Source organism: Pholis gunnellus (assembly GCF_910591455.1).
Source record: "Pholis gunnellus genome assembly, chromosome: 7".
Classification (NCBI taxonomy): Eukaryota; Metazoa; Chordata; class Actinopteri; order Perciformes; family Pholidae; genus Pholis; species Pholis gunnellus.
This window is the reverse complement of record NC_136533.1, coordinates 1,313,354-1,328,096: the sequence shown is the minus strand read 5'-3', so window position 1 is coordinate 1,328,096 and position 14,743 is coordinate 1,313,354. Positions and strand designations below refer to the sequence as shown.

The following is a 14,743-nucleotide window of genomic DNA, read 5'->3' as shown; positions in this document are numbered from 1 at the left end:
CGAGAGAGACGAGAAACTAAAACTTCTCGCTTTACAAATGTACAATAACAGGCCGAGCTGAAACTCACAGTTTAATGAAACAAAAAAAGATATATTTTTCAATTCAATTAAAAATTTCATAAATTCCAAAAAAAAGTGCAAACGGCCGACGACAGCGGCGGAGGTCACGTCTCTAGGAAGTCTCGAACATCTTCTTCCTGTCGGCCTTGTCCTCGATGTTCTTACGCCAGTCGCCAGCGGCTTCTAAAGGCTGCAAAGGAGCATTTTTTAACATTATTTCAAGTTTATTTCAATCAAAACAAATATTCAGAGAAAAACAAGTCATTTAAATGCTGAGTGTGGTGGACTCACCTCCTCCTTGACCTCCTTCTTGACCTGCTTCAGGTTGGCCCTCAGGTCCATGTTGACCGTGTGCTTGGAGCCCAGCAGAGCCTTCAGCATGGCGTCGGCGGACATACGCACTCTCTTCAGAGCGGGCTTCTTCACTCCGGCCAGATCGACCACTTTGATCTTCAGGTCTTCAATCTGAGAGCGACCAAGGACAAGTCTGATGATGCATCTGCCTTTGTGTCATTAAATCGCATGAAGAGAAGACTGAAAACCAGCAGTGAATGTATCTACTAACTAGTATCCTCTTAGAGCTCCATAAACACACATGAACGAGCTGCTCCTTCATCACCATCAACACTGTTTATTATAGTTTACTAACAGATTTTGAGCATTGACTGTATTTAGAAGTGGACGTAGTCGCCGTGACATCATCCGTTGGTTTGTGGACGTTTTGAAGCCTCGAGTTCGACATTTTGTCCGTCGCCATCTTGTTTTATTTGCAACCAGTGAACAGGAAGTGACCACATCTGGACTGAGGAGGAGTGACGTAGAGACGCCGTATACGTCTCTGGTAGAGACCTGTCAATCACTGTGTAGCCCCGCCCCTAAAGCATCCCCTGCTTTATGGTCTGTGTGACTCTAAATGGACCATCATTTACTAAATGAACATCATGCTGTATTGAAGAAGACTTGAAACTAGAGATTGAGACCATAAACTCATGTTTACAATGTTTACTGAGGTAATAAATCAAGAGAGAAGTAGAGTCATTTTCTCATAGACTTCTATACAACCAGAGGAGTCGCCCCCTGGTGGACACTAGAGAGAATGCAGCTTTAACACGTGAAGCTTTGGATTCACTTTAAAGAACCGGAGGTTGCCGCGTGATGCCTAGTGATGAACGGACCTCATTTGCATAAAGTTCAGGTAGAGTCATGATTATGCAAATTCAGCTACGGCGAATGCTCCCATAAATAAAGGTCAAAGGCTGCGCGGCAGCAGGAACTGTACCTCTTTATCAGCTTTGCCCACTTTGGACTGCAGGTCGTATCGTTCTTCATCCACTCTGTCGATGAGGGCGGCCATTTTTTTGCAGGTTTCCTGAAGACACGAACAAGCGTGATGTTTACTTACTGATCACAAACCTTCACTGGTGGACGTTAGACTTCAATCTGCTGTTAATTAAATGAGCACTTCTCTTTCAGCCGTGGTCTGGAGAAGTTCATTGGCAAACATATCTCGTCACTGCGCAGTGAAATGCTTCGTTGGCCCCTCCAGTACTGTTCTTAGCATAATAAATACAAATAATAAAGAAAATATATAGAACAAAGATAGATTATATGGGCAAATATCAATGCAGGGAAATGGTGGAGGGAATAGGCATGTTGGTCTGTCTGCAGCACTTTGCTCTCAGTTATTGGATGGATTTCCATCATGACCACCTCCACTAGTTCGGATGTGCTTTGGCTGCTTTTTCTGGACGATTAGGCTCAATAGCTAGTTATTTTATTCCAGTAAGGTGGAGTGATGGGATTGTGATGTCTCACCATGAGGGCGGCCTGGTCTCCGCTCGTATTGGGTGAAGGACAAGTCTCAGCCATGTAGGTCAGCTTGGCGGCTTCGATGTCCTTCTTCTCCTGTTTGATCCAGTCCGCCGCAATCTGAAGCATCACACTCTGCACCACACAGCGGAAGAAGAAAACTTTATTCATGTCAGGAGTTATTTTTCATGTGATCACTGCTGTGATTCAATTTCCAACATTGAAGATATAAAGAAGCATGGTTTGAATTTTCATAAGGTTTCACATGTGACCTATAAGACAAATAAGAACATAAAAAAACCAACTAATTAATACGACAGTGCTTATTTATTAGCATTAATTTAGCAAAGCTTAAATTATTAAATAAACAAGTCCTTATTCTCGGCCCATCCATTTATAAATTATATTAAATTATATTATATTATACTCCATTTAATTCAAGCCACCTTGGAACCTAACAATGAACATTGATATGAACCAGTAGAGGTTAAAACACTATTATTAACAATTAATAAAAACAATTCCACGAGCAGCTGCCATGTCCTGAAGATCCCAGTTAACCAGTTAAATGATACAAATATCAGACTCTGATACAAACCAGAACTCATCAGAGAGCAACGTGACACCAAGCTTCAAACACAAACTACAACAAAACCACGACGACAGAGCAGAAGAGAAAGAAGCTCTCACATATTGTACTGAAGTAAAAGTGACAATACTACAGAGTAAAAGTACTCTACAAGGAAAAGTCCTGAACTCTAAAAGTAAAAGTACTCCCTGCAGAATAATATGTATTTAATAATTGAATTATTTTTATTGATGCATTAATGTGTTTATATACTGCTGCTAGTTTAATCTATAGTAATACATCAACATGTACTTTATTAATAATCTGAAAAGAATTAAGAAGTACAATACTACCTCTGAGATGTGTTGTACTTCTTTACTTTACTACAGTAATCTGACTACTTACTGATTTAGTTACTTTGCAGAATTTAATTATTAATACACAATAAACCGTTTAATGTATTATTACAGATAAAAACTACGAGCAGTATATTAAGTCATTTAAATGAGCTCCATCTTTACCAGCAGCAACATTAAAGTGATGAACTCATTCATGAGTTCATAATTATAATAAAATATTATAATATTGTGAAATGGGCCCAATGGAGCTTTTGGATGCAGGACGTTTACTTGTAACAGAGTATTTCTACACCATGGTATTACTACTTAGTAAAAAAGTACTTCTTCAACAGCTGGCGGCTGATTTACTGCAACTACACAGTTCAGATTACTGATCGATCAGCGTTTCATTAATCACCAGATATCTTCCAGAAAAATCACAATCAGATGATGATGGTGTTTTAAAAATGACTCGAATAAAAACTTTATGATACTTTATATGTTCTACTTAACAACCTGATAACCAATCAGCTGTTATGAGTATCTGAACACCCGTCGATCAGTCGACCTGACGGACAGAAGGAAACAGAGCGACGTACCTTCAGATGATGCCGGCGGCTCGAATTCATCTTCTTACTGTGAAGATCAGAAACAACTCGTGAGCGTCTTTAACAGAAAACATTCATCTCTCGATACGTTCGGTTAAATAACGACGACATCATCAGCAGATTAAATACACGAGAGAGAAAAGTCCGATCGAAATGGTTTTATGACTCAACAGGTGAATAAAAAGGTTTCATCAGGATGAAGTGTGTGTTTTTTGTAATACGGACTCCGGCCACACGAGGCAGCGGTGCACCTCTACTCCGTGTTCTAAAGTCGCGTTTTCTTCCAGGTGAGTTTAAATTTATCCAAACACAACGAACATATATTGTATTTGAGACAGTTTAGTATATTAAAACGCACCTGGAAGGAAACCTGAATGATTCCGGTCTTATTTCAAACATGGAGCGGTGGTGCACTAACGCCTCGTGTGGCTGAAAGCAGTACTACAACAATAAACACTTTCTACTCGTTTCACACATGATTTATTTCTTAAGGAACTCAGATTTCTTTTTTTCCTAATTTTCCTCTCAGGGCTTCCGTAGCTAACGTTTAATAAAATATAAGTTAAATCACATTTGTTTCTCTAAATTTAACAATGTGTTTGATAGAAATGTATAAATGTTTCATGTTGGTGGAGGAGGTGTTTATTTCACTTTACTAATCATCATCATTACTTTCCATCCTTCTCTCTTTTCTTTCATCCCTTCTTTCTTTTCCCTTCACTCGTCTGTCTGCTCAAGTTTATTCTCACAAACAAATCTGTTTCTAGTGGTTTAATAATCCGTCCTCAGACCCTCGACTCACATCAAGAAACACTTCTTTAAGTCCTATTCTCTTTCTTCTTCCTTTCTTTTTACATCCATCCTTACTTGGTCTCTTTCCTCCCTCTCTTCCCCTTTTCTCCCTTATTACTTTCCTTCTTCCTTGACCCTTGATTCCTCTGTTCTTCCTTCTGTCCTCTCTTTCCATCCTTCTTTAAGTCCTGTTCTCTTTCTTCCTTTCTTTTTAAATTCATCCTTTCTTTGTCTCAGACTTCCTTCATTGTCTCTTTCCTCCCTGTCTCGCTTATTATTTTCCTTCTTCCTTCACCCTTGATTCCTCTGTTCTTTCTTCTGTCCTTCCTTATTCTTTCTCTCCTTTCCTTGTCTCTCTTTCCATCTTTTTTCCTTTTCTTTCCTCTCTGTCCTTCATCCTCCCCTCTTTCCTTCCTCTTTCAGTCCTTCATCCTCCCCTCTTTCCTTCCCTTTCTGTCTCTTTTTGTGATCCAGCCTAATAATCAGCAGGTTTTTTACGAGTTCTTTCTTTCTTTACGTTGAGTTCTGCTGAACTTAAATACAACTTCAATGAAAGCATTTTACTTGGAATCAAATATTTTAACACTGTGGCTCAATTGTTCTATGAAATATACACAAAAATATTCTTAAACAAAGTTTTTTTTAAATCACTAAATATCAATAATCTAATAATAATAATAATAATAATAATAATAATGATAATAATCCACTTACTCAGACATGATGGCGGTTTCTTTTCTTCACGACTCCTGACGGAGAGAAAGACAACAGAAGAAGAAGAAGAAGTCGTTGAGAAGAAGCGATGTTATCATCCGGCGCTCTGCTTAAATATCAGAGACGTCTGAATGAAGAAATGTGATCTAATAAAACAGTTGATGAGCAGCTGAGTGCTGACAGGAGCTAAGTTTGGAGTTTGGGTCGAATGTCGGCGCTGACGCCTGCGATAAGCTCCTTTACAGGTGTTCAGAACCGAATATCCCCCGGGAGTTAACACTTCAACTCCTTTCGTGGAGAAGGAAATGTGCTGCGGCAGCACATCAGCTGCCGGCAGTCTGTCAACACACACACACACACACACACACACACACACACACGCGCACACACACACACGCGCACACACACACGCGCACACACACACACGCGCACACACACACGCGCACACACACACACGCACTACACAAACAAATCAAGCTGCACAAAGAATCAGATGTCGAGTTATTTTTTAACTATAAATAATATAACGGTTTTATGTTTCCATCGCATTAAAAGTTAGAATAACGAAGCGCGACAGAAACGAGCTGAAATCATGAAAACAGACTGATTTTAAGAATTCAAACATTTTAAAACTTCTTCAATCAAAGCAATCTCTCAGTTTCCAGAAACTTTAAAAACCTCCAAACTTTCCAAATAAAAAGCCTTAAAACCACAACTATTAAAAAAACAAAAAAACATCTTTATTCTAACAAATCATTTACATTTTTAATGCTTTTCGTTGCCCCTCAGCCCAGAGGTTCTAAACCACTAACTGTAAAAAACATACCATGAAGCCATTTTGTGAGTAAATCTAAACGATAATTTGTTTCCACGACAAACTCAACTTATTTCTGTTATTTTAAACTATTGAATCATTCGTCGCTCGTCTCGCTTTCAGGCTCTGAAACTGAACTCTGAGAAATATTTCAGTCTGAAACTGAAAGTCTCGATGGCTAAATTTGACTCCAAACTAACTCTTTTACAGAATACTCTCAAACAATAACTCTCAAATCCACAAGATCGACCAAAAAACATCAAGAAACCTTGACGTTACAGGAATCAGTCAAAAACAGCCAAAAGCTTCAGAAGCCGAAACGATTCAGAATCTACAAACATAAAAAGTCAGAAACAAACAAATCAGCTGAAGTCTCAAACCATCCTGCAGTCCTTCACCCTGGACCGCATGTGTCCCTTCACTTCACTAACAAACCTCAGAGATCAGGACTTCATCACCAACAGGACCCCCCCCACCAAAAAAACCCCACTCTGTCTCCACTCAGCTGCTTTGTATCCGTTCACAGGCTTCGTTAGTGAGGAAGAGGAGGAGGAAGGAAGAGAAACTGGTCTCACCTAAGACGAGACAGAGAGTGGAGGAGGAGGAGGGCGGCAGTGGGAGGAAATCGTCGCCCCGGGTTCTTTATATACACGAGGGCTCCGACATGGATATGGAGCTCCTGTTTATGGAAATGCAGGATCCTCAGACCAATCGGCCGGTGAGCTCCTGAAATATCATCGTCATCTCTTCGCCAACGTCGAAGCAACGAGGCATCGCCGAGGAGGAGCCTCGGATCCTTTTAGGACTCCGCTGGGGGCCACCGGGGTCGCTGTAAACAGGGAGGAATAGGGCAATAAAACCTACCAGTCCAAGACCTCTAACCAGATCAAGTCCTGGAGTCGTTTCTGTGGGTCTTTGTGCTTCAGTGATGAAGAGCGAATAAAAGAGTCGTATGTAAAGTCATCTTTCATCCGTCTGGACACAAAGTCAGGATCCCTTAACTTCTCCCCTTGTGTCCCAAATAAAGAGTTGTTCTGTTCAGGCTCCAGCTTCCAATTCACACGTTTGAAGATTTGACAGTTTTATCATGAGAACAGATAAATCCCCCCCCCCACTGTTAAAGGGTCTTTTGGGGAGGTTTTCCTTCTCCAATGCGAGGGTCCAAAGATGCTGAACAGATGGTAAAGCCCTCTAAAGGCTCATCTATGATTTGTGAAATTGGGCTCTACAAATACAATTTTTATTGAAATCTAAATGCGGCACAAAGCCTCCTTTGGTGAAACTTGAGAGCCGAAAAAAAAACGTGAAAGCATTTTTGAAAAAGATCCACAAGCAAAGACGCCAACTTTGCATCGTTACTATTAATCTGCATCACGAACCTTTAACCCTTTCAGGAACGAGTGGATTTAACCGAGTCAACCTCCTGCAGGACGCGATCACGTCACAAACACGAACGCTTCATCACTAATTAGATTTTCTCGTCCTTTAAAAGTTGGCGAGAGGTCGAGTCCCGGCCTCACCCGTCTCACCCGTCTCACCCGCCTCAGCTGTGCTGGTTTGATCCTCCGTCTCCACAGCTGCCGGCGAGCTAACGAGGAGCTTTAACGCTGTCGAGTTTAAATTGTTTGACATATACACGCACAAAAAACACCTTTAACGTGCGCGGAACAAGCAACTGTTACAGCAGTTTGACTAGAATGAAGTCCTGAATGTTAACGTGTGCTGTTCACGTCATATTTAAGCAGCCTGACTTTACCCGTAGGTATGTGTAGATAGATTAACAATGATTTAAGAGCTTTAAAGGGATGTTTGCTTCCTGGAGAAGAGCAGAATAACAATAAAGAGAAACAAAGACATCTTTAGATTTCACAAGACGTTTTACGATTATCCGAACGTAAGAGCAAAGTTCCAGGAGTCCTTCGCCTCTCTATCCACAGCGTTTCCTACATTATTGACATTTTTTAAGAAAGTTCATTTTAATATTTGGGGAATATTTCCTGAGTTCAGAAACGGGTTCAAAACAGAGAAACTTTGATATCACTTTTAACTATTCATTGCTCCAAATAAAAAGTGCTTAGCAAGCTCACATTTCTGCCCTCTATAAATATAAACGGCTCCCGGCTGGCTTGGTTAGCGTTTCATCTTGGATTGTGGATCCGGGCCCTTCAGAAAGGCTTCCAGACCTTCTCTGGCTGCATGAGGTCCTCTCATATTAACACTCGCGCTATTACAAATATGTGGGCATGAATTCAGGTGGGCAGGAAGACAGAGTTTCAATGTGGGTAACGTTACATCGCGACTCGCTCATAAAAAGAATTCTTACTTAATTGCTAAAGATTCCTGTCAGAGGGGGGGGGTGAAAGTACATATAGAGCAAGAAGAGTGTGTACAGATGGACCTTTATGAAAACAAGTATTTGTTTAAGGGTTAGGTAAAGATTGTTCATTTCAGCCATATGAAGGCTCTACGGACGGAAATAAACCAGCTGGATTACCATGACTTTTTAAAATACTTTGTGTTTAGTACCAATTAGCAATTGCTAGCATGCTACAACACACCTGCTGAACATCCAACAACGGGTGCGTTCCAATGGTGATACTACCATACTTATATCAAGTATAAATATTTAGCACGTCCCAATTCATAGTATGTAAAATGCAGTATTGACAAAATAATACCAGGATGTTCGCATTTTGCAGTTGGGTCAAAGTTAAAGGTGCCGTGTTATAAGGGAGTGGTTTATATGAATGCACCAGTATGTATAAAAAAAAAAGTATGCAACTTGGAACGTAGGAGTGACGTAGAGACGCCGTATACGTCTCTGGTAGAGACCTGTCAATCACTGTGTAGCCCCGCCCCTAAAGCATCCCCTGCTTTATGGTCTGTTTGACTCTAAATGGACCATCATTTACTAAATGAACATCATGCTGTATTGAAGAAGACTTGAAACTAGAGATTGAGACCATAAACTCATGTTTACAATGTTTACTGAGGTAATAAATCAAGAGAGAAGTAGAGTCATTTTCTCATAGACTTCTATACAACCAGAGGAGTCGCCCCCTGGTGGACACTAGAGAGAATGCAGCTTTAACACATGAAGCATCACTTTAACTCAGTTGTCGCCTCGTTATACCAGAACACAACGAAATTCAATCCCGCATTCGTGCGCTGTTGAATTTTTGCAGAAAATTAGGCTACGTAGCAATCTGCAGCGCCAATCAGCTAGATGCTTTTCGCTAGTAACATGCTAGCTCTGGGCTGCTATGATAGCATACCTAGTAGAGTCATTTTCTCATAGACTTCTATACAATCAGAAGAGTCGCCCCCTGATGGTCAGTACCGGTCCACCGTGGACGGACCCTGATCCGGAGCTCCGGAGTGAGGAGGAGAGCTCAGCTCCCGGCAGCAGCAGCAGCGTCTCCTCCTCCTCCTCCTCCTCCAGGAGCAGAGCTTCTCCTCTCTGGGAGTCAACACCGACACCACGCTGCTGGAGACCCAGGATGAATTGCTGGACCCGCTGAAGGGAAGGGAGAACCAGAACCAGGACTGAGAGGGGCAGACTGTCAGACCTGCTGCAGTAACATGAGGTTTCCTGAAGGGAGTCTGGCGCTCAGAGACACTACCACTGTAGTCCACAGGGGGCGACAGAAACAACACTAAATGAAAGTTCCTTGTAGTAACTTAAAGTAACGCCCCTCCGTAGTTATTTTAACCCAAATCAGGATATTTTCCTAAACCTAACTAAGTATTATTTTGTTGCCTCAAGCTAAATAAGTTGTTTTCTGTGAAGATAGAAGTTTATTTTAAAAAGATGAAAAACATGTAACGAGAGGAAAAAAACCAGAGCGGCTTGGAAGTTCGAAGGAAAAAGCATGAAAATGCAGTTTTCATGCAACTGATACTTTCCCTACTTTAGTGAATAAATCAATGACAGAGAAGTTAGACGTCAAAATGTTTGAATAGAAAACTGCATTCACAAGAGAATCTGAGTAATCGATCTCTGGTGATCATCAGCAAATATAAACCTCAACGCATTCAGCAGCTCGGACTATAGGAGCGAGAGCTGAGGAGGTGCTGACAGATCAGAGGGAGGTGCAGACAGCGGGGCTGATGGAGGTGGAGTCATGCTGGGTATGTAGCTGTGGAGAGTGTGAGTGTGTGTGTTGGGGGTGTGTGTGTGTGTGTGTGTGTGCGTGTGGGGGGGGGCACGGTTCTGTCAGAGAGACGGGGAGGTGTTTCCTACTCGAGCCTCCGGAATGTTCTGACCGGAAGGTCCGAGAAGCGTGTGGCCTTTCCTCACTATGTGGCGTCGTTTATAACTATATGTTTATGTTTACATGAGGTTTGATTCATAATACTGATGGTGGTAGTAGTAGTAGTAGTAGTAGTAGTAGTAGTAGTAGTAGTGGTCGTAGTAGTAGTAGTAGTAGTAGTAGTAGTAGTAGTGGTAGTAGTAGTAGTAGTAGTAGTAGTAGTAGTGTGTTTAATGCATCCACCATCTGGTTGTGTTTGTATCGTGGACCAAGTGTTCGTGATGCACGGATGGTTTAATGCACGTCAATAAAGTTTTTCTAAAATAAATATATGTATATTTATATATATATATATATCTCATCACTCACTTTGACTGATGCTTTTACTCAGCACATCTTATAGAGTTATGAGAAATACTGTAACATTCATGACTTCTGTCCAGTTACTCGACAATCAGCTGCTGAGCAGCTGCCAGTGGAGGAAAGTAACTAAGTACATCTACTAGAGTATTGTACTGTAGTTTAAGTTTGAGGTACTTATACTTGCTACTATTAGTACTTTTACTTGGGTACTTTAAGTATATTTTGATGTTAATATATTGCACTTTTACTTAATATTTGAATGCAGGACTTTTGTATATTTATGTACAAAGTACAATATTTACCTCTGAGATGTAGTACAGTACAAAGTACTCTGAGATGTTGTACAGTACAAAGTACTCTGAGATGTAGTACAGTACAAAGTACTCTGATGGAGTAACTTAACTTCCACTGAAACTGATTTTGGTCTAAAGATAGTTTGACGTGCTCGACTGATTCTCTTCTTAGCCTTGTTACTATAATAAAAACAGATATAAATGTACTGAATTGTTATTTATTGGTATCTGAAACCAGATATTTGAGTCAGGATCAGCTTCTGCAGTCCAAACCCGGCTCACGCACGGTCTGGACTATAAAGGTTCTGCAGAAGGTGACTGACCACCAACAGTTACGTGTATGCATTTAGCCTATTCATTTATGTTTCAGCCAATTATTAGTAGAATATGAATGCATAATTAAAGAAAAACATGTGCCAAGCGCACGTTCACATCCCTAGTGGCCTCTAGACCTCCCTCTGTCAGAAGAGTCCCAGAACCACCGCTGGCAGAAGCAGAGCCGCAGATCCTCCTTTGAATATTTAAGTTGTTATTGCCGGCTGAAATGCATACATGACAGGATCTAACATGTTTTTGCCAAACACAAAACAGCCTCAGAGCTGTTATTCCAGACCTGTGTGAGGGATCATCACCTGGAACTATTCTGGGTGTTTGGACTGTGATGGGTTTATTTTACAGTCAACAGGATCATGTTTCATTTTACCGTCAGGTCAAGTTTAAATTGTCTGTTGAGAGCCTGGTGTGTTGTGGAAAACACGTGAAGTTGAGGGTTCGGTCACATTGTGTGGAGCTCGCAGCAGCACCTAGTGGCCACTGAAGGCGCTGCAGCTGAACACAATCACTTCTGACAGTGGCTGCTTTCAGGTTTATACTTCAGCTTCAACAAATTTAATAATGCAAAGCACATTTTTTCTCATTCTAAAGATCTAATAATCAGGAGACAATGAAGCCGGTTGATATAATTATATGAGCTGCAACACTAAAGGACACCAGTGTCCTCATGACACCTCGTCTGAACTACAACGTTCTCCCAGCAGGTGTCTGGTGTCAGTTTCCTACTTCAAAAGAAGAGACTCACCTCCTGTTTAACCTCCCTCTTCTTCTTCTTCTTCTTCTTCTTCTTCTTGTTTTCTGAAATGTAAACACAGTTGTTGCTCTCCATCACGAACTGTTTGTGTTTCCTAAACTGACGTGGAAACCACCAACACAAAGTATTTCTCACATTGGACCGTCATTAAAAGTGTCACCCAGTAACCGTCATTGCAACGCTTTGATGCCGAAGCCTGTTGCAACACGTTGTTTAATTTAGGAGCGCTAAAAGGATGTGACATTGAGAGCAGCTGATTTCACTGATTAACAACCTTCGTCTGGAGAGGAAGAAGGAATCAGTGAAATCAGCTGCTGCAGCGTTTGATTGGAACAGAAACCTAAAGGTCGGACTGAGGCTGCAGTGAAACTAAAGGCCAAACTATGTTAAATAAAACTTAACTAATACTGAATATTATGCCGGAGTCTTATCAAGCTCAGAAGGTCTGGAGACATTTTGAAAAAGTCAAAGAGTAAAAAGGAAATTTTGATGACCTCTCAAACCAACCTTTCCTGCTACCTGGTGCACGTATTTATACGGAGCTTAACGTTTGACATTTACAAAATAAACTTGTCAGTGATCTCTGTTCAAGCTCAAGCTATTCATTACAGAACAGAAACAATATTAGATCTCTGGCTCCCTCCAACGGCGCTCATTAAATGTGTATTAAAAAGAAAATCACACAAGTAAAAATAAGAATCTAAGACATGGAACAGTGCAGGAGTTCAAATGCGTGCCCACAGTATACAGTATGCCCACAGTATGCCCACTACATGCCCACAGTGTGACTCAGGGATGGCATGGCGTGGGCCCACAATAGAGCCCAGTGGAGGCCCACCAAGCCCTTACTTTGGGCTGGGTGTGGCCCCTCCTGGGCCACAAATGAGCCGCTGTTCACACGCTGCAGAAGATTTGTTGGACTGTAGAGCCCTGAAGCTCCGCCCCCACCGCTACACAGAGGGCTTATTTATTCAAAGTTTATTAATATTGAACTATCCCAAACTGCACCAAATTCGACACGGCGATCCCTCGGCTCCCCATCTAAACTACCACCAAGTGTGAAGTGGATCAGATGAGCGCTTTTGGAGATATGGGAAGAACACACAGACAGACGGACAGATATTCCTTTGCTTTATAGTTAGATTAGATTGGACAAACTGTCGGCTGTTTTTTTTTTACCTGTTCGTCCTAATGCCAGTTTTCATTCATTTCTGAGCTCTCAGCAGGACACATGAGATACCAGGTCACCTCCTACCTGGAAGGAGAAGATGTTGTATCACTAAGTCAGAGGGTCTTCCACAGTTTTACTGTATTCATCATAAGAATGCCATCAGCCGTGGCTGCCCTCTCTCCAGATGGCTCTCGTACTCTGTCACTCGTTTTCTAATTCCGTCTGATGCCCGTCTGAGAGCCGGGGCAGCTGTTATCTGAGGATATGATACAGCTGTCAGCGGAGGTCAAATATAACCGGCATTAAGGAATGACGTGCCATACCCAAGACATTGTGGAGGCTGTAACGTGTTTCCTGTAAGGAGACCAGTGAAACAAAACCATACAGATTATTTACCCATAAAACAGGAGCCTATTTCAGACATGAAACCACGTAATCCAGATTATCATGGGACAAACCAGGACACTCAAGCCTATGTTTTCTTCCAGCATCCCTATGCATGATGTGAGATTATTTGAATAGAAAACACATTTTTCCACAGGTTGGAGATTAGGGAGCATACAGATGAGGGAGACACCTCATAATTAACATATTTCAATATTTAAAGTGTTTGGTTTCCTGCTGACACGTCATTTTATTCTGTAACAGCTGAAACTGAAACCAACACCCTCTTGGCATCCACATAAATTATTTTTCCAGCTTTATTATGTTTGTTTGTTTTATTTCACTATCTGTCAAAACCACAAAAATGATTTTTAAATGTATATATGTGTGAGCATAGAACAGGGTTTATAAATGCAATCCACCGAGAATGATGCGACCACTGCACAGCAATTTCTCTTGCGATGAATTAAGTTAAATCTGATCGTATCTAAAACAACATAAACATTAATATTAACTAACCTTCCTCTGCAGAACCAGGTCACATTTAAGTTTATCTGCAAGAACAAAAAAAGAAGAGAAAATCAGGTAATTATCATTCAAATAATAAAAACTAAGACTTTTACTACAAATAATGACACTAGATTCAATAACTCACCTCATCTTGTCTAACTGGAAGGAAGGAACTTTTCCGTTTAAGTTTAATTAAACCAACAGCAGATTAATATTAATATAAAAGAACTTTGACCCAATTCGAGAAACAAAATTGAGGATTCACCTGTAAAAACCAAGTGGCAAATTATTCATTACTACAAACGTTTAAAAAGATTTAATTTGTTTTACTTTCCAGGTGAGAGTTTAAATTTTACATTTGTTAAATTACTTAAGTTTGCATACCGATAGGCAGCCAAACAATTCCTGCCTTTAGCTCTCTGTTCATGTTAACGTTTACAGTAAACGTTAGCTAACCGTTAGCTATCGGCTACAGTTTAAGCTAAAGTGAGTAAACCTTAAAAAAAATCAAAAATTATTAGTATTGTTTTAAATTCTGTGATTTAAGTGTACAAACGTTTTTAAAAGACTTTTAAAATCATCATCATAAAATGTCCCATTAGCTAAGGATTAGCATCAATTTACATTTGCATAAAGAGTGCCGCAATCATTTGCAGGAGAGAAAAGCAGACATTTTAAGAACATATACCTGTCAGATAAATGTCTTATAGCTGCTACAAGTACTTATCTTAAAGCTTCTGTACAACAGTATGAAATAGTTGTAGTTCTTTAACTGAACACAGACAATTTAAGATTAATTTAAGATCTAAATTTACAGCATTTGAACATGAACTTGTGGTCACTTAACAGAGCTGCGAGTAACTTCTTAGTGCTTCTGTGTTATTTACACACATTTAAATTAGGATATATATTTTACACATTTGCCGTAAAATTGGCCTCTTCACAAAGATCAGCGCTAATAACCACAGTTACACTGAAA

General features: G+C 40.5%; 1 protein-coding gene across 2 annotated transcripts; it reads right to left on the bottom strand.

Annotated features, from left to right (window-relative positions):
- Positions 1-58: 58 nt before the first annotated feature.
- On the bottom strand, positions 59-6,364 carry LOC306698524 (troponin I, fast skeletal muscle-like). 2 transcript variants are annotated; one of them, XM_079162847.1, is made up of 7 exons: positions 6,279-6,364; positions 4,890-4,924; positions 3,375-3,411; positions 1,876-2,004; positions 1,340-1,429; positions 352-525; positions 59-250 (listed from the first exon to the last, which is right to left on the bottom strand). In XM_079162847.1, the coding sequence occupies exons 2-7, from the start codon at positions 4,895-4,897 to the stop codon at positions 173-175; spliced, it is 516 nt and encodes a 171-aa protein (XP_079018973.1). In that variant the 5' UTR covers positions 4,898-4,924; positions 6,279-6,364; the 3' UTR covers positions 59-172. The 2 variants fall into 2 exon arrangements, with proteins under 2 accessions (XP_079018973.1, XP_079018974.1); XM_079162848.1 differs by lacking the exon at positions 6,279-6,364 and adding an exon at positions 6,139-6,206.
- Between the last annotated feature and the right edge of the window lie 8,379 nt (positions 6,365-14,743).

What these genes read in the sequence shown, in the direction of transcription:
- LOC306698524 (XM_079162847.1), bottom strand. An exon ending in GCCGCCGGCATCATCTGAAG is followed by an intron (nt 2,005 to 3,374) that starts GTACGTCGCTCT and finishes TGTGTGGTGCAG; the next exon opens with AGTGTGATGCTTCAGATTGC. An exon ending in AGAAGGAGGTCAAGGAGGAG is followed by an intron (nt 251 to 351) that starts GTGAGTCCACCA and finishes GCTCCTTTGCAG; the next exon opens with CCTTTAGAAGCCGCTGGCGA.